The sequence below is a fragment of the Sebastes fasciatus genome, unplaced genomic scaffold (assembly GCF_043250625.1).
Source record: "Sebastes fasciatus isolate fSebFas1 unplaced genomic scaffold, fSebFas1.pri Scaffold_36, whole genome shotgun sequence".
Taxonomy (NCBI): domain Eukaryota; kingdom Metazoa; phylum Chordata; class Actinopteri; order Perciformes; family Sebastidae; genus Sebastes; species Sebastes fasciatus.
Window position 1 is genome coordinate 53,868 of NW_027428208.1, and position 19,420 is coordinate 73,287.

At 43.0% G+C, this 19,420-nt stretch overlaps 3 protein-coding genes and 2 long non-coding RNA genes across 8 annotated transcripts; 2 read left to right on the plus strand and 3 right to left on the minus strand.

The window, feature by feature from the left end:
• Positions 1 to 1,468: 1,468 nt before the first annotated feature.
• On the plus strand, positions 1,469 to 6,128 carry LOC141763757 (cytochrome c oxidase subunit 5B, mitochondrial-like). Its single transcript, XM_074628475.1, has 4 exons — positions 1,469 to 1,650; positions 4,946 to 5,016; positions 5,342 to 5,441; positions 5,558 to 6,128. The coding sequence occupies exons 1-4, from the start codon at positions 1,509 to 1,511 to the stop codon at positions 5,668 to 5,670; spliced, it is 426 nt and encodes a 141-aa protein (XP_074484576.1). The 5' UTR covers positions 1,469 to 1,508; the 3' UTR covers positions 5,671 to 6,128.
• LOC141763758 (uncharacterized) lies at positions 1,634 to 3,757 on the minus strand. Its single transcript, XR_012593156.1, has 3 exons — positions 3,661 to 3,757; positions 2,000 to 2,047; positions 1,634 to 1,741 (listed from the first exon to the last, which is right to left on the minus strand). It is a non-coding gene; the product is annotated as an uncharacterized LOC141763758 (long non-coding RNA).
• Positions 6,129 to 6,416: 288 nt separating the features above from the next.
• LOC141763759 (neuropeptide Y receptor type 1-like) lies at positions 6,417 to 11,972 on the minus strand. 3 transcript variants are annotated; one of them, XM_074628477.1, is made up of 4 exons: positions 11,641 to 11,972; positions 10,528 to 10,769; positions 8,188 to 8,914; positions 6,417 to 8,054 (listed from the first exon to the last, which is right to left on the minus strand). In XM_074628477.1, exons 1-3 carry the CDS (start codon positions 11,947 to 11,949, stop codon positions 8,194 to 8,196), a joined length of 1,272 nt encoding a protein of 423 aa, XP_074484578.1. In that variant the 5' UTR covers positions 11,950 to 11,972; the 3' UTR covers positions 6,417 to 8,054; positions 8,188 to 8,193. The 3 variants fall into 3 exon arrangements, with proteins under 3 accessions (XP_074484578.1, XP_074484579.1, XP_074484580.1); XM_074628478.1 differs by lacking the exon at positions 6,417 to 8,054 and having other exon boundaries at positions 8,070 to 8,629; positions 8,768 to 8,914; XM_074628479.1 differs by lacking the exon at positions 6,417 to 8,054 and having other exon boundaries at positions 8,070 to 8,914.
• On the plus strand, positions 9,760 to 11,709 carry LOC141763760 (uncharacterized). Of its 2 annotated transcripts, none has more exons than XR_012593157.1 (3): positions 9,760 to 10,379; positions 10,440 to 11,468; positions 11,593 to 11,709. It is a non-coding gene; the product is annotated as an uncharacterized LOC141763760 (long non-coding RNA). The 2 variants fall into 2 exon arrangements; XR_012593158.1 differs by having other exon boundaries at positions 10,440 to 10,794; positions 10,873 to 11,709.
• A 2,575-nt stretch (positions 11,973 to 14,547) lies between the features above and the next one.
• Positions 14,548 to 18,809, minus strand: LOC141763753 (uncharacterized; the record flags this gene model as incomplete). Its single annotated transcript, XM_074628472.1, has 5 exons — positions 18,748 to 18,809; positions 16,667 to 16,742; positions 15,844 to 16,443; positions 15,187 to 15,342; positions 14,548 to 14,862 (listed from the first exon to the last, which is right to left on the minus strand). Coding segments are annotated over exons 1-5 (1,209 nt in total), but the record flags the coding sequence as incomplete, so codon positions are not given.
• Between the last annotated feature and the right edge of the window lie 611 nt (positions 18,810 to 19,420).

The following is a 19,420-nucleotide window of genomic DNA, read 5'->3' on the forward strand; positions in this document are numbered from 1 at the left end:
ACCAGGACTACCACACTAACACCAGGACTACTACACTAACACCAGGACTACTACACCAACACCAGGACTACCACACCAACACCAGAACTACTACACCAACACCAGAACTACTACACCAACACCAGGACTACTACACTAACACCAGAACTACTACACCAACACCAGAACTACTACACCAACACCAGAACTACTACACCAACACCAGGACTACTACACCAACACCAGGACTACTACACCAACACCAGGACTACTACACCAACACCAGAACTACTACACCAACACCAGAACTACTACACCAACACCAGAACTACTACACCAACACCAGGACTACTACACCAACACCAGGACTACCACACCAACACCAGAACTACCACACCAACACCAGAACTACTACACCAACACCAGGACTACTACACCAACACCAGATGGACGGTAAATTAGACGAGAGGTCAGAAAAGGATCTCAGATCAAACATCTCCTCTTCCAACAGGTTAATGAGGATAACGAGCTTCCTGTTTTGAAAGCAACTGAAACTGGAGTCAAATTCTTTGTATCTCTTAACTTCCAATAAAGCTGTTTCATACTCAATAATATACATTACATTATATTATTATTATTATTATTATTACTATATATTATTATTATTATTACTATATATTATTATTATTATTATAATATATTATTATTACTATATATTATTATTATTATTATAATATATTATTATTACTATATATTATTATTATTATTATTATTATAATAAATTATTATTACTATATATTATTATTATTATTATAATATATTATTATTATTACTATATATTATTATTATTATTATTACTATATATTATTATTATTATTACTATATATTATTATTATAATATATTATTATTACTATATATTATTATTATTATTATTACTATATATTATTATTATTATAATATATTATTATTATTACTATATATTATTATTATTATTATTATTATTACTATATATTATTATTATAATATATTATTATTACTATATATTATTATTATTACTATATATTATTATTATTACTATATATTATTATTATTATTATAATATATTATTATTATTACTATTATTATTATTATTATTATTACTATATATTATTATTATTATTATTACTATATATTATTATTATAATATATTATTATTATTACTATATATTATTATTATAATTATTACTATATATTATTATTATAATATATTATTATTATTACTATATATTATTATTATTATTATTATTATTATTATTATTATAATATATTATTATTATTACTATATATTATTATTATTATTATTATTATTATATATTATTATATATTATATGATATACTGAATTAATATCTGCTCTCCTGTTATTGATCTAAATGGAGTGATCAATATATTACCGAACATAAAGTTAAACTACGTTCAAATCCAGCGACACGTCCATAAAGCCTCGACGTCATCATTGTGCGACCAGCTGGAGGACAGGAAGAAGGAAAGATGTCTGCTGGAAGGTTACTGCTCCTGAGAGGCTCCCTGAGAGGCTCCCTGAGAGGCTCTCTGAGAGGCTCCCTGCTCCTCCGGGCCGCCGCGAACCAGAACCACAACCCAGCGCCGAGGAGCCGCGGCATGGCGGCGGGAGGTGAGGACACAAACCAGAACCAGAACCAGAGCCAGAGCCAGAGCAGGGTTCTGAACTGCTGCTCTGATCAACACAACATCTCTATTATAATCTCTATTATAATCATCTCTATCATAAACTCTATCATAAACTCTATTATAATCATCTCTATCATAAACTCTATTATAATCATCTCTATTATAAACTCTATTATAAACATCTCTATTATAATCTCTATTATAAACTCTATTATAAACATCTCTATTATAATCTCTATTATAAACTATTATAAACATCTCTATTATAATCTATCATAATCTCTATCATAATCTCTATCATAATCATCTCTATCATAAACTCTATTATAAACTATTATAATCATCTCTATTATAATCTCTATTATAAACTCTATTATAAACTATTATAAACATCTCTATTATAATCTATCATAATCTCTATCATAATCTCTATTATAAACTATCATAATCTCTATTATAAACTATTATAATCATCTATTATAATCTCTATCATAAACATCTCTATCATAATCTCTATCATAATCTCTATTATAATCTCTATCATAATCTCTATTATAAACTATTATAATCATCTATTATAATCTCTATCATAAACATCTCTATCATAATCTCTATCATAATCTCTATTATAAACTATCATAATCATCTCTATCATAAACTCTTATAAACTCTATTATAAACATCTCTATTATAATCATCTCTATCATAAACTCTATTATAAACATCTCTATTATAATCTCTATCATAATCTCTATTATAAACTATCATAATCATCTCTATCATAAACTCTATTATAAACATCTCTATTATAATCTCTATCATAAACTCTATTATAAACTATTATAAACATCTCTATTATAATCTCTATCATAAACTATTATAATCATCTCTATTATAATCTCTATCATAAACTCTATTATAAACTCTATTATAAACATCTCTATTATAATCTATCATAAACTCTATTATAAACTCTATTATAAACATCTCTATCATAAACTATTATAATCATCTCTATTATAATCTCTATCATAAACTATTATAAACTCTATTATAATCATCTCTATTATAATCTCTATCATAAACTCTATTATAAACTCTATTATAAACATCTCTATTATAATCTATCATAAACTCTATTATAAACTCTATTATAAACATCTCTATTATAATCTCTATCATAATCTCTATTATAAACTATCATAATCATCTCTATCATAAACTCTTATAAACTCTATTATAAACATCTCTATTATAATCATCTCTATCATAAACTCTATTATAAACATCTCTATTATAATCTCTATCATAATCTCTATTATAAACTATCATAATCATCTCTATCATAAACTCTATTATAAACATCTCTATTATAATCTCTATCATAAACTCTATTATAAACTATTATAAACATCTCTATTATAATCTCTATCATAAACTATTATAATCATCTCTATTATAATCTCTATCATAAACTCTATTATAAACTCTATTATAAACATCTCTATTATAATCTATCATAAACTCTATTATAAACTCTATTATAAACATCTCTATCATAAACTATTATAATCATCTCTATTATAATCTCTATCATAAACTATTATAAACTCTATTATAATCATCTCTATCATAAACTCTATTATAATCTCTATCATAAACTCTTATAATCTCTATTATAATCATCTCTATCATAAACTCTATTATAAACTCTATTATAATCATCTCTATCATAAACTCTATTATAATCATCTCTATTATAATCTCTATCATAAACATCTCTATTATAAACTCTATTATAAACTCTATTATAAACATCTCTATTATAAACTCTATTATAATCATCTCTATCATAATCATCTCTATTATAAACTCTATTATAAACTCTATTATAAACTCTATTATAATCATCTCTATTATAATCATCTCTATTATAAACTCTATTATAATCATCTCTATCATAATCATCTCTATTATAATCTTTATATTCTACCAGTAACCGGGTTTAATCCAGCTGTAAAACATGAAGACATTTATATCCTCAATAGAATCAGACTGAACCTCTTCAGTTCAGATCACTTTATATATATTATATATTATATTAAACACTATAGAGTTATTATATATATTATATATTATATTAAACACTATAGAGTTATTATATATTATATTAAACACTATAGAGTTATTATATATATTATATATTATATTAAACACTATAGTTATTATATATATTATATATTATATTAAACACACTATGGAGTTATTATATATATTATATATTATATTAAACACTATAGTTATTATATATTATATTAAACACTATAGAGTTATTATATATATTATATATTATATTAAACACTATAGTTATTATATATTATATTAAACACTATAGAGTTATTATATATATTATATATTATATTAAACACTATAGAGTTATTATATATATTATATATTATATTAAACACACTATGGAGTTATTATATATATTATATATTATATTAAACACTATAGAGTTATTATATATAGTATATATTATATTAAACACACTATGGAGTTATTATATATATTATATATTATATTAAACACACTATAGAGTTATTATATATATTATATATTATATTAAACACTATAGTTATTATATATATTATATATTATATTAAACACACTATAGTTATTATATATATTATATATTATATTAAACACTATAGTTATTATATATATTATATAGTATATATTATATTAAACACACGATAGTTATTATATATATTATATAGTATATATTATATTAAACACTATAGAGTTATTATATATATTATATATTATATTAAACACACTATAGAGTTATTATATATATTATATATTATATTAAACACACTATAGAGTTATTATATATATTATATATTATATTAAACACACTATAGAGTTATTATATATATTATATTACTGTTCTTCATCAGGGATTATCTCTGAAGAGGATGTAGTAATACTGCAGTACTACCTCCTTTAAGTAGTATCTGTATGAGGATGTAGTAATACTGCAGTACTACCTCCTTTAAGTAGTATCTGTATGAGGATGTAGTAATACTGCAGTACTACCTCCTTTAAGTAGTATCTGTATGAGGATGTAGTAATACTACAGTACTACCTCCTTTAAGTAGTATCTGTATGAGGATGTAGTAATACTGCAGTACTACCTCCTTTAAGTAGTATCTGTATGAGGATGTAGTAATACTACAGTACTACCTCCTTTAAGTAGTATTTGTGTTCTTCATCAGGGATTCCCACTGATGAAGAACAAGCCACCGGACTGGAGAAGGTCATCATGAAGGCCATGAAGGAGGGAACGGTACGACTCTGTTACCTCATCATTAATCATCAATAATCAATATTTCATTATTTGATCACTGAATGACGTCTGTCTGCAGAGAGTCACTGAGGTCACTTTAATATCGTGAGTTGATCAGTATTGATCAGTATTGATCAGTATTGATCTGCTCCTCTCTCTGCAGGACCCCTACAACATGCTGAGACCTGATTAATCAGTAGTATTGATCAGTATTGATCAGTATTGATCTGCTCCTCTCTGCAGGACCCCTACAACATGTTGAGACCTGATTAATCAGTAGTATTGATCAGTATTGATCAGTATTGATCTGCTCCTCTCTCTCCAGGACCCCTACAACATGCTGAAACCAAAGGAGTACGCTGGCTCCAGAGCCGACCCCCACCTGGTTCCCTCCATCACCACCAAGAGGATTGTGGGATGTGTGTGTAAGTGTAGCAGCGTCTCAGTGGAGCTTCCTCTGGTCCTGCTGGACGTTCTGAAGTGTGATACTGAGTCAGTGTCTCTGCTGACGTCTGCTCCTCGTCTGTCTGTCTGTCTGCAGGTGAAGAAGACAACACGGCCGTGGTTTGGTTCTGGCTTCATGAGGGCGAGGCCCAGCGCTGCCCGTCCTGCGGTTCCCACTACAAGCTGGTTCCTCATGAGCTCCCCCACTAACGTCTCCATAGCTCTGTTCTTCTAGACGTGGAGGACACGGCTGTGTGTCCCTCAGTGTTAGCTTCTCTCTCACATATTCCTCTTCTCTTCACAACCAGGACCAGAACCATCAGAACCTCTTCATCCTTCAGTCTCCAGGAAGGTTATTGATCCTGGACCTTTCTGGGTCCGTCTACTTCCTGGAGCTGCGAGCGGTCGTCTGATGGTCCTCCACTTGTTCTGTCTCAGTACTTGATCGACCGCTGAACCTCATCAGTCTTTGCTTTACGTGTTAGCAGTTACAGGGATCACATGTGGTTCGGGACTCAACAGTTTTTCTGAAACGTTTCATTCAGCTGCAGTTTACATTGATTATTTATTATATAATAATAATTATAATACAATAATGAACTGTACCATGTTACACCGGGTCCACTGGACTCCTTTATTAGACCAATAAAGTCCTCAACTCCTCTTAATGAACGTCTACTGGACTCCTTTATTCAACCAATGGAGTCCTCAACTCCTCTTAATGAACGTCTATAATAATCCACCAAACACAAGTTTCCAAACTTTGTTTTTTCAGTATATATATATATATATATGTGTGTGTGTGTGTGTGTCTGTATTGTAGATGTGAGTCTTCATTATATCATCAGATTAAAGGTTCAGAGACCGATGGACCGACCACACGCTGCAGCAGACTGATAATAACAGATCTGATCAGACTCAATAACAGCTGGATAAAGAATAGAAAAGCTCTTTTAATTCCAGCGGGACCCTCGAGGACGTTTATGGACACAAACAAACATTAACAATCAGAAATAAATAAAGTCAGTCGTCAGTGATGCTCACTGTCCAGTAAATAGACCGGTCCAGTGAAGGAGACAATCAATAAATATACACACCGTGGTCAGTAGATGCTGTAGCCATCCTTCTGGTGTCCGTCCGTCTGTCTGTCTGTCTGTCTGTCTGTCTGTCTGTCTGTCTATCTATCTATCTATCTATCTATCTATCTATCTATCTATCTATCTATCTATCCATCCATCCATCCATCCATCCGTCTATCCATCCATCCATCCATCCATCCATCTGTCTATCCATCCATCCATCCATCCATCCGTCTATCCATCCATCCATCCATCCATCCATCCATCTATCCATCCATCCGTCTATCTATCCATCCATCTATCCATCCATCCATCCATCCATCCATCCATCCATCCATCCATCTATCCATCCATCCGTCTATCTATCCATCCATCTGTCCGTCTATCCATCCATCCATCTATCCATCCATCCATCCATCCATCCATCCGTCTATCTATCCATCCATCTGTCCGTCTATCCATCCATCCATCCATCCATCCATCCATCCATCTATCCATCTATCCATCCATCCGTCTATCTATCCATCCATCTATCCATCCATCCATCTGTCCGTCCGTCCGTCCGTCCGTCCGTCTATCCGTCTATCCATCCATCCATCCATCCGTCTATCCATCCATCCATCCGTCTATCCATCCATCCATCCATCCGTCTATCCATCCATCCATCCGTCCGTCTATCCATCCATCCGTCTATCTATGTGGAGACAGAAGAACACCAGACTTGGTAGCCGGGGTTTTGAGGGTTTATGGTTATTTTTATTCCAACAGACTTCCTCTGGTAGAAGTGAAACAAACTGTTTGAACACATTTAATGTTTAACGTTGTAGTCGATGGAAAGCTCAGTCGGTGCGTCTCATACCGCCGCCGAAGGGCGCCTCGTGCGTCGGTATCGAACGCTGTCGGACGTGACAAAGCGTCGGTATTTGATGGCCTGAGAATGAAAACGGGCTGCATGATGTTTTCCTTCAGAAGTTTAGGCAACACGTCTTCTTGGTTAGGTTGAGGTTCAAATAAACCCGTTCTTGCCCTGAAGGCCTTTTTTTACCTGAATCCTGTTAGCTTTAGCTTCAGTCTGTTAGCCTCAGTCTGTTAGCCTCAGTCTGTTAGCCTCAGTCTGTTAGCTTTAGCCTCAGTCTGTTAGCCTCAGTCTGTTAGCCTCAGTCTGTTAGCTTTAGCCTCAGTCTGTTAGCCTCAGTCTGTTAGCCTCAGTCTGTTAGCCTCAGTCTGTTAGCTTTAGCCTCAGTCTGTTAGCCTCAGTCTGTTAGCCTCAGCCTGTTAGCCTCAGTCTGTTAGCTTTAGCCTCAGTCTGTTAGCATGATATCATGTCTTTCACCATATTCAGGACCCCGTCCAACGTCTGCTTCTCGTGTTGTGGACTGGAAGCTATCGGCCGTCCTCCGTCCTCACGGCTTCCTGCCATGAAGAGTCCGTCGGAGGAAACACGCGGTTCTGTTGTGGGAGGAAAGTTCCGATCGGTCCCAGCGTTCCAGCCAGCTGTCAGAACACCGGTCGGTTCTGTTGTGGGAGGAAAGTTCTGTTCGGTCCCAGCGTTCCAGCCAGCTGTCAGAACACCGGTCGGTTCTGTTGTGGGAGGAAAGTTCCGATCGGTCCCAGCGTTCCAGCCAGCTGTCAGAACACCGGTCGGTACTGGTTATTACGTGACAGCTGGTATCGCTGAGCTGATCTCAGGTCTGGCTGAAGGAATGCACACGGATCCCATCCGGTTGAGGGACGTGGCCTTCGTCGTGACTTCGCTGCCCACGGTGGACAGAGGGAAGCTCTCGTAGCTCTCCGCCGCCCGGTGGCCACACTGGCAGCGCTGCAGCGTCAGCTTCAGCTCCCTCTGGAAGTTGCTGTTGAGGAAGCCGTACACCACGGGGTTGATGCAGGTGGAGGCCATCGCCGTTAAGTGGCAGGCGGAGAAGACGGCGTCGTGCTGGCAGTCGGGCAGGGCCTGGTGGTGCCAGTCAAACAGCGTGTTGAAGACGTTGAGCGGCAGCCAGCACAGAGCGAAGGCTACGACGATGGCTAACAGCATGACGTTGATCCTCTGGGCTCCCTGAGTCCTCCTGCTGCGCTCCAGCATGTCCCTGCACAACACAGCAGGACGCCGCCCGTCACACAAATACCACAGCACACCTACGGCACAACCACGGCACAACCACGGCACCGATGCATCAATACACTGAGTCTGGATGGAATGAAACAAAGAAGTAGAGCGGCGTGACCTGCGTCGTCTCAGGCGGAGGAAGATCCGGAGGTAGCAGAGCAGCACCAGCAGCAGAGGGAGGCAGTACTGGAACAGCAGCAGAGAGGTGGTGTAGGCCAGGCGGTGCTGATCCGACGGCCACAACTCCATGCAGATCACATGATCCCTGAGATACCACACATATATTACACTACAGTTATTATATACTGTTATTATATACATTTATTATATACATTTATACTACATCATTCACCTGAGACGACATATATTATACTACATACTATATACATGTATATATACTGGAAAAACAAAGTTTGTTAACTTGTGTTTGGTGGATTATTTCTCTGTTGTATCAATGTTAATGGTCATTGTATTCTACATGGTTTAAAGCCTGTTTATTTACCTTCACAATGATGTCCAACTTGTAAGGATCATGCATTTGTGGGATGAGCAGCACAGCTGATTATGTGGGTAGCGCCCAAGAACAATGTTCCAAAATGCTCTGTCAATGGTAAACAGTGTATTCTCATAAGGCTACCAGGAAGCCTGCAATGACTGCCCTTCACCGTCAGGCCCGTTGGCGCTGGTGTCGACAACACAGACAATGGAACCTGAACATGTGGGGGAATGTCATGTTCAGTGATGAGTCCAGGTTCTGTCTGTTAAAGTTGGACGGCAGGGTCAAAGTATGGAGACGACGTGGAGAACGCTATGCTGATTGTTGAACCGATGGAGTAACAGCTTTTGGTGGGGGCAGTGTCATGGTGTGGGGGAGGGGCATCTCCCTCACTGGTAAAACAAGGCTTGTCATCATTGAAGGCCATCTCAATGCAGGGAGATATCGGGATGAGATTCTGCAGCCAGTGGTGATCCCATATCTCCACAATCTGGCACCTAACTTCATCCTCCAAGAAACAACGCCCCCCCCCACAGAGCCAGGGTTATCACAGACTATCTCCACAATGTGGGAGGAGAGAGAATGGAACGGCCTGCCAAGAGTCCACACCTCAACCCAATTCAACACTTGTAGGATCAGCTTGGGCGTGCTGTACGTGTTAGAGTGACCAACACAACCACGCTGGCTGACCTGCAACCAATCCTGGTTGAGGAATGGAACGCCATCCCACAGCAACGTGTGACCAGGTTGGTGACCAGCATGAGGAGGAGGTGCCAGGCTGTTGTGGCTGCGTATGGATCTTCCACCTCTACTGAGGCTCCTGACGGTGGATTCAATCAATCAATATGTCTTGTTTGTTCCTTGTTACTGATAGAGAGTTCAATCATCCACCAAACAACTCACAACAAGAGTCAACACCAACAGGAGAATACACTGTTTACCATTGACGGAGCATTTTGGCAAATTTTTCTTGGGCGCTCCCCACATCATCAGCTGTGCTGCTCATCCCACAAATACATGATCCTTACAAGTGTGACATCATTGTGAAGGTCAATAAACAGGCTTTCCAACCATGTAGAATACAATGACCATTAGCATTGGAACAACAGAGAAATAATCCACCAAACACAAGTTTACTAACTTTGTTTTTCCAGTTTATATATACACACACACTGTAGGTAGAGGGACAAGTAAAGAGACAGGTAGAGAGACACGTTGAGGGACAGGTAGATCTGTAGATTATCTGGCGTGGAGGACGTTTATCTGGCGTGGAGGACTTTTGTCCGGCGTGGAGGACGTTTATCTGGCGTGGAGGACTTTTGTCCGGCGTGGAGGACGTTTATCTGGCGTGGAGGACTTTTGTCCCAGGTGTTAGAGCTCACCTGAAGGGGTTGGCGGGCAGGCTGATGTTCTGGAAGGGGTCATCAGTGAGGATGTTGAAGGAGAGGAAGGGCAGAGAGATGAAGCAGGCGACCAACCACGTCAGCCCGACGGCGAGGTACGAGTGTCCGGCGGCCGGCGACCAGCCGGTGGGATGGAGGATCAGCTGGTGGCGCTCCAGAGCGATCAGCACCAGAGAGAAGACAGAAACCGTCACTGACATGCACTGGACGAAAGGAGTCACCTGGTGGAGACAGGTAGAGGGACAGGTAGAGAGACAGGTGTAGAGAGACAGGTGTAGAGAGAAAGGTGTAGAGAGACAGGTGTAGAGACACGTAGAGGGAAAGGTAGAGAGACAAGTGTAGAGACAGGTTTAGAGACAGGTGTAGAGACAGGGGTAGAGACAGGCGTAGAGGGATAGGCGTAGAGGGATAGGTGTAGAGAGACAGGTGTAGAGGGACAGGTGTAGAGGGACAGGTGTAGAGGCACAGGTGTAGAGAGTCAGGTGTAGAGAGACAGGTGTAGAGGGACAGGTAGAGAGACAGGCGTAGAAGGACAGGTAGAGACAGGTGTAGAGAGAAAGGTGTAGAGGGACAGGTGTAGAGGGACAGGTGTAGAGACACGTAGAGGGAAAGGTAGAGAGACAAGTGTAGAGACAGGTTTAGAGAAAGGTGTAGAGACAGGTGTAGAGACAGGCGTAGAGGGATAGGTGTAGAGGGACAGGCGTAGAGGGACAGGTGTAGAGGGACAGGTGTAGAGAGACAGGTGTAGAGGGACAGGTGTAGAGGGACAGGCGTAGACGGATGGGTGTAGAGAGACATATGTAGAGACAGGTGTAGAGGGACAGGTGTAGAGGGACAGGTGTAGAGGGATGGGTGTAGAGAGACAGATGTAGAGACAGGTGTAGAGAGACAGGTGTAGAGAGACAGGTGTAGAGGGACAGGTGTAGAGAGACGGGTGTAGAGAGACAGATGTAGAGACAGGTGTAGAGGGACAGGTGTAGAGGGACAGGTGTAGAGGGACAGGTGTAGAGAGACAGGTGTAGAGGGACAGGTGTAGAGAGACAGGTGTAGAGAGACAGGTGTAGAGGGACAGGTGTAGAGGTGACCTCTGACCTTACACAGCGCCTCCCCCAGCACCCAGCGGTCCATCAGCGTGTAGATGACGGTGACAGGAAGACACACCACGCACATCAGGATGTCGGAGCACGACAGGTTGGCGATCAGGATGTTGGTGACGTTGCGTAACTCCTGTTGCCGGGCGATGATGAACACCAGGCCTGCGTTGCCTAGCAACCCGATCGCAATAACAGCGCTGTATGCCACAATCAAGAAAGTGGCTCCGCCTACCGAAGGCGGGCACTGAGCGGTGTCTTCCCAATCAGAGGCCTCCCAGACGCTGAGGACGCTGCTGTCGTTGGACATGGCAGGGAGAGGAGGGGGAGGAGGGGGGGCAGAGGTCGACAGGAGGGGGGTCAGAGGTGACAGGGTGAAAGGGGGTGAGGGAGGTGACGGGATGAACAGGGGTGAGGGAGGTGACGGGGTGAACAGGGGTGATGGAGGTGACGGGATGAGGGAGGTGACGGGGTGAGGGAGGTGACGGGGTGATGGAGGTGACAGGGGTGAGGGAGGTGACGGGGTGAGGGAGGTGACGGGATGAGGGAGGTGACGGGGTGAGGGAGGTGACGGGGTGAGGGAGGTGACGGGATGAGGGAGGTGACGGGGTGAGGGAGGTGACGGGGTGAGGGAGGTGACGGGGTGAGGGAGGTGACGGGGTGAAGAAGGTGACGGGGTGAGGGAGGTGACGGGGTGAGGGAGGTGACAGGGGTGATGGAGGTGACGGGATGAGGGAGGTGGCGGGATGAGGGAGGTGACGGGGTGAGGGAGGTGACGGGGTGAGGGAGGTGACGGGGTGAGGGAGGTGACGGGGTGAGGGAGGTGACAGGGGTGATGGAGGTGACGGGATGAGGGAGGTGGCGGGATGAGGGAGGTGACGGGGTGAGGGAGGTGACGGGGTGAGGGAGGTGACGGGGTGAGGGAGGTGGCGGGGTGAGGGAGGTGGCGGGGTGAGGGAGGCGGGTTATTTAATATTGTGTTGGGAGGAGTTTCATCAGCGAGCTGCAGATGAGGGACGGTGACGGAGGACAAGCTCCAGGTTTCTTCCTGCTAAACGGGGAGTTTTTCCTGGCCACAGCGCGCTTGGAGGATCTTGTTGGGTCTTGGTGGATCTTGTTGGGTCTTGTTGGGTCTTGGTGGATCTTGGTGGATCTTGTTGGATCTTGGAGGATCTTGGTGGATCTTGTTGGATCTTGTTGGATCTTGTAGGATCTTGTTGGGTCTTGTTGGATCCTGGTGGATCTTGGTGGATCTTGTTGGGTCTTGTTGGATCCTGGTGGATCTTGGTGGATCTTGTTGGGTCTTGGTGGATCTTGGTGGATCTTGGAGGATCTTGTTGGGTCTTGTTGGGTCTTGTTGGGTCTTGTTGGGTCTTGTTGGGTCTTGTTGGGTCTTGGTGGATCTTGTTGGGTCTTGGTGGATTTTGGTGGATCTTGGAGGGTCTTGTTGGGTCTTGTTGGGTCTTGGTGGATCTTGGTGGATCTTGGTGGGTCTTGTTGGGTCTTGGTGGATCTTGGTGGATCTTGTTGGATCTTGGTGGATCTTGTAGGATCTTGTTGGGTCTTGTTGGGTTTTGTTGGATCCTGGTGGATCTTGGTGGATCTTGTTGGGTCTTGGTGGATCTTGTTGGGTCTTGGTGGATCTTGGTGGGTCTTGTTGGATCTTGGTGGATCTTGGAGGATCTTGGTGGATCTTGTTGGGTCTTGTTGGATCTTGGTGGGTCTTGGTGGGTCTTGGTGGATCTTGGTGAGTCTTGTTGGATCTTGGTGGATCTTGGAGGATCTTGTTGGGTCTTGTTGGGTCTTGGTGGATCTTGGTGGGTCTTGTTGGGTCTTGGTGGATCTTGTTGGGTCTTGGTGGGTCTTGGTGGATCTTGTTGGATCTTGGAGGATCTTGGAGGATCTTGGTGGATCTTGTTGGATCTTGTAGGATCTTGTTGGGTCTTGTTGGATCCTGGTGGATCTTGGTGGATCTTGTTGGGTCTTGGTGGATCTTGGTGGATCTTGGAGGATCTTGTTGGGTCTTGTTGGGTCTTGGTGTATCTTGGTGGATCTTGTTGGGTCTTGGTGGATCTTGGTGGATCTTGGAGGGTCTTGGTGGGTCTTGGTGGGTCTTGGTGGGTCTTGGTGGGTCTTGTTGGATCCTGGTGGATCTTGGTGGGTCTTGTTGGGTCTTGGTGGATCTTGGTGGATCTTGGTGGATCTTGGTGGATCTTGGTGGATCTTGGAGGATCTTGGAGGATCTTGGTGGATCTTGGTGGATCTTGTTGGGTCTTGTTGGGTCTTGGAGGATCTTGGTGGATCTTGGTGGATCTTGTTGGGTCTTGTTGGGTCTTGGTGGGTCTTGTTGGGTCTTGTTGGGTCTTGGTGGATCTTGTTGGATCTTGTTGGGTCTTGTTGGGTCTTGGTGGATCTTGGTGGGTCTTGTTGGGTCTTGGTGGATCTTGGAGGATCTTGGTGGATCTTGTTGGGTCTTGTTGGGTCTTGGTGGATCTTGGTGGGTCTTGTTGGGTCTTGGTGGATCTTGGTGGATCTTGGAGGATCTTGTTGGGTCTTGGTGGGTCTTGGTGGATCTTGGTGGATCTTGGTGGGTCTTGTTGGGTCTTGTTGGGTCTTGGTGGATCTTGGTGGGTCTTGGTGGATCCTGGTGGATCTTGGAGGATCTTGTTGGGTCTTGTTGGATCCTGGTGGATCTTGGTTGATCTTGGTGGATCCTGGTGGATCTTGTTGGGTCTTGGTGGATCTTGGTGGATCTTGTTGGATCTTGGTGGATCTTGTAGGATCTTGGTGGATCTTGTAGGATCTTGTTGGGTCTTGGTGTATCTTGTTGGATCTTGTTGGATCTTGTAGGATCTTGTTGGGTCTTGTTGGATCCTGGTGGATCTTGGTGGATCTTGGTGGATCTTGTAGGATCTTGTTGGGTCTTGGTGGATCTTGTTGGGTCTTGTTGGGTCTTGTTGGGTCTTGTTGGGTCTTGTTGGGTCTTGGTGGATCTTGGTGGATCTTGTAGGATCTTGGAGGATCTTGGTGGATCTTGTTGGGTCTTGTTGGGTCTTGGTGGATCTTGGTGGGTCTTGTTGGGTCTTGGTGGGTCTTGTTGGGTCTTGTTGGGTCTTGTTGGGTCTTGTTGGGTCTTGTTGGGTCTTGGTGGGTCTTGTTGGATCTTGTTGGATCTTGGTGGATCTTGGAGGATCTTGGAGGATCTTGGTGGATCTTGTTGGGTCTTGTTGGGTCTTGGTGGGTCTTGTTGGGTCTTGGTGGATCTTGGTGGATCTTGGAGGATCTTGGTGGATCTTTTTGGGTCTTGTTGGGTCTTGGTGGATCTTGGGGGGTCTTGGTGGATCTTGGTGGATCTTGGAGGGTCTTGTTGGGTCTTGTTGGGTCTTGGTGGATCTTGGTGGATCTTGGTGGGTCTTGTTGGGTCTTGGTGGATCTTGGTGGATCTTGTTGGATCTTGGTGGATCTTGTAGGATCTTGTTGGGTCTTGTTGGGTCTTGTTGGATCCTGGTGGATCTTGGTGGATCTTGTTGGGTCTTGGTGGATCTTGTTGGGTCTTGGTGGATCTTGGTGGGTCTTGTTGGATCTTGGTGGATCTTGGAGGATCTTGGTGGATCTTGTTGGGTCTTGTTGGATCTTGGTGGGTCTTGGTGGGTCTTGGTGGATCTTGGTGAGTCTTGTTGGATCTTGGTGGATCTTGGAGGATCTTGTTGGGTCTTGTTGGGTCTTGGTGGATCTTGGTGGGTCTTGTTGGGTCTTGGTGGATCTTGTTGGGTCTTGGTGGGTCTTGGTGGATCTTGTTGGATCTTGGAGGATCTTGGAGGATCTTGGTGGATCTTGTTGGATCTTGTAGGATCTTGTTGGGTCTTGTTGGATCCTGGTGGATCTTGGTGGATCTTGTTGGGTCTTGGTGGATCTTGGTGGATCTTGGAGGATCTTGTTGGGTCTTGTTGGGTCTTGGTGTATCTTGGTGTATCTTGTTGGGTCTTGGTGGATCTTGGTGGATCTTGGAGGGTCTTGGTGGGTCTTGGTGGGTCTTGGTGGGTCTTGGTGGGTCTTGTTGGATCCTGGTGGATCTTGGTGGGTCTTGTTGGGTCTTGGTGGATCTTGGTGGATCTTGGTGGATCTTGGTGGATCTTGGTGGATCTTGGAGGATCTTGGAGGATCTTGGAGGATCTTGGTGGATCTTGGTGGATCTTGTTGGGTCTTGTTGGGTCTTGGAGGATCTTGGTGGATCTTGGTGGATCTTGTTGGGTCTTGTTGGGTCTTGGTGGGTCTTGTTGGGTCTTGTTGGGTCTTGGTGGATCTTGTTGGATCTTGTTGGGTCTTGTTGGGTCTTGGTGGATCTTGGTGGGTCTTGTTGGGTCTTGGTGGATCTTGGTGGATCTTGTTGGGTCTTGTTGGGTCTTGGTGGATCTTGGTGGGTCTTGTTGGGTCTTGGTGGATCTTGGTGGATCTTGGAGGATCTTGTTGGGTCTTGGTGGGTCTTGGTGGATCTTGGTGGATCTTGGTGGGTCTTGTTGGGTCTTGTTGGGTCTTGGTGGATCTTGGTGGGTCTTGGTGGGTCTTGGTGGATCCTGGTGGATCTTGGAGGATCTTGTTGGGTCTTGTTGGATCCTGGTGGATCTTGGTTGATCTTGGTGGATCCTGGTGGATCTTGTTGGGTCTTGGTGGATCTTGGTGGATCTTGTTGGATCTTGGTGGATCTTGTAGGATCTTGGTGGATCTTGTAGGATCTTGTTGGGTCTTGGTGTATCTTGTTGGATCTTGTTGGATCTTGTAGGATCTTGTTGGGTCTTGTTGGATCCTGGTGGATCTTGGTGGATCTTGGTGGATCTTGTAGGATCTTGTTGGGTCTTGGTGGATCTTGTTGGGTCTTGTTGGGTCTTGTTGGGTCTTGTTGGGTCTTGTTGGGTCTTGGTGGATCTTGGTGGATCTTGTAGGATCTTGGAGGATCTTGGTGGATCTTGTTGGGTCTTGTTGGGTCTTGGTGGATCTTGGTGGGTCTTGTTGGGTCTTGGTGGGTCTTGTTGGGTCTTGTTGGGTCTTGTTGGGTCTTGTTGGGTCTTGGTGGGTCTTGTTGGATCTTGTTGGATCTTGGTGGATCTTGGAGGATCTTGGAGGATCTTGGTGGATCTTGTTGGGTCTTGTTGGGTCTTGGTGGGTCTTGTTGGGTCTTGGTGGATCTTGGTGGATCTTGGAGGATCTTGGTGGATCTTTTTGGGTCTTGTTGGGTCTTGGTGGATCTTGGGGGGTCTTGGTGGATCTTGGTGGATCTTGGAGGATCTTGTTGGGTCTTGGTGGGTCTTGGTGGGTCTTGGTGGGTCTTGGTGGGTCTTGGTGGGTCTTGTTGGATCTTGGTGGATCTTGGTGGGTCTTGGTGGATCCTGGTGGATCTTGGTGGATCTTGGTGGATCTTGGTGGATCTTGTAGGATCTTGTTGGGTCTTGGTGGATCTTGTTGGATCTTGTAGGGTCTTGTTGGATCCTGGTGGATCTTGGTGGATCTTGTAGGGTCTTGTTGGGTCTTGGTGGATCTTGTTGGGTCTTGGTGGATCTTGTTGGATCTTGGTGGATCTTGGTGGGTCTTGGTGGGTCTTGGTGGATCTTGTTGGGTCTCTAAACTCTGGTGTACGGTCTAAGACCTGCTCTATATATAAAGCGTCTCGAGATAACTTCTGTTATGATTTGACGCTATATAAAAATAAATTGAATTGAATTGAATTCAAATATAGACGTCCTCTTTTTCCTTAGCTGTCGGCGTCCTGGTGGATCAGCTCAGCATCAGTGTTTCCCTGCGAAGGACAGAAAACACAACAACACTGAGAACAATGAGAGGACATAAAAACAACAACACTGAGAACAATGAGAGGACAGAAAACACAACAACACTGAGAACAATGAGAGGACAGAAAACACAACAACACTGAGAACAATGAGAGGACATAACACACAACAACACAGAACAATGAGAGGACATAAACACAACAACACTGAGAACAATGAGAGGACATAACACACAACACTGAGAACAATGAGAGGACAGAAAACACAACAACACTGAGAACAATGAGAGGACATGAACACAACAACACTGAGAACAATGAGAGGACAGAAAACACAACACTGAGAACAATGAGAGGACATAACACACAACAACACTGAGAACAATGAGAGGACATAACAAACAACACTGAGAACAATGAGAGGACAGAAAACACAACAACACTGAGAGGACAGAAAACACAACAACACTGAGAACAATGAGAGGACAGAAAACACAACACTGAGAACAATGAGAGGACATAACACACAACACTGAGAACAATGAGAGGACAGAAAACACAACAACACTGAGAACAATGAGAGGACATGAACACAACCACACTGAGAACAATGAGAGGACAGAAAACACAACAACACTGAGAACAATGAGAGGACATAACAAACAACACTGAGAACAATGAGGACATAACACACAACAACACTGAGAACAATGAGAGGACATAACACACAACAACACTGAGAACAATGAGAGGACATAAACACAACAACACTGAGAACAATGAGAGGACAGAAAACACAACAACACTGAAAACAATGAGAGGACATAACACACAACAACACTGAGACTAATGAGAGGACATAACACACAACAACACTGAGAACAATGAGAGGACAGAAAACACAACAACACAGAACAATGAGAGGACAGAAAACACAACAACACAGAACAATGAGGACATAACACACAACAACACTGAGAACAATGAGAGGACATAACACACAACAACACTGAGACTAATGAGAGGACATAACACACAACAACACTGAGAACAATGAGAGGACAGAAAACACAACAACACTGAACAATGAGGACATAACACACAACAACACTGAGAACAATGAGAGGACATAACACACAACAACACTGAGAACAATGAGAGGACAGAAAACACAACACTGAGAACAATGAGAGGACAGAAAACACAACAACACTGAGAACAATGAGAGGACATAACACACAACAAGTTAACCGTGCGTGTGCACGCATACTTCAACAGACAGCACTCCATCGCTGTTGTGGACGCTCGAGTCGCTGCATCTTCTACGTTTGTTGCAGGACGAGCGGCCGGTCAGAGCTGGTGAAACGATCCTTCAGGTGTCTCCTCATGTCCAGAGAGAATAACTAAGCCGGGAGGGAGAGAGACAAGGACAGGACGAAGTCATGAACAGGAAAGTGTGATGCAGATATTCACACGTCTTCCCCTGATTGAATCTGACTGTCACACTGGACACACTGTCTCAGATGGAGGACGGAGCTGAGAGGCAGCTACATTCCTGCCCGGTGGCTCCACCCACTCCCATCTGAGAGTATCGGGAGCAGCTGTGGGGAGACACACACCTGGAGCTGATGAGGACATCATCTGCTCCACACACCTGGAGCTGATGTCTTCATCACACACCTGGAGCGGATGAGGACATCATCTGCTCCACACACCTGGAGCTGATGAGGACATCATCTGCTCCACACACCTGGAGATGATGGGGACATCATCTGCTCCACACACCTGGAGCTGATGAGGACATCATCTGCTCCACACACCTGGAGCTGATGTCCTCATCACACACCTGGAGCTGATGTCCTCATCAGGGAAGGATTAAGGAGTGATCAGAGTTCTTGTTGGTGTTGCATGCTGGGAGTTCTCAGTGGCTTCTCTAGATCTCCAGGTTTAACCTTCGTTATTTGTTGAAGTGGTAACTGACTTTGAATCCCAGTCCTGT

Bases quoted from the DNA above. Each gene is read 5' to 3' on its own strand.
- LOC141763759 (XM_074628477.1), bottom strand. From the start codon at position 11,949: ATGTCCAACGACAGCAGCGTCCTCAGCGTCTGGGAGGCCTCTGATTGG. The intron at 10,770-11,640 runs GTCAGAGGTCAC...TGTCTCCACCAG, and splicing joins TGGGGGAGGCGCTGTGTAAG to GTGACTCCTTTCGTCCAGTG. The intron at 8,915-10,527 runs GTGAGCTCTAAC...GTGGTATCTCAG, and splicing joins CTGCCCGCCAACCCCTTCAG to GGATCATGTGATCTGCATGG.
- LOC141763757 (XM_074628475.1), top strand. From the start codon at position 1,509: ATGTCTGCTGGAAGGTTACTGCTCCTGAGAGGCTCCCTGAGAGGCTCC. The intron at 5,017-5,341 runs GTACGACTCTGT...CTCTCTCTCCAG, and splicing joins AGGCCATGAAGGAGGGAACG to GACCCCTACAACATGCTGAA. The intron at 5,442-5,557 runs GTAAGTGTAGCA...GTCTGTCTGCAG, and splicing joins GAGGATTGTGGGATGTGTGT to GTGAAGAAGACAACACGGCC.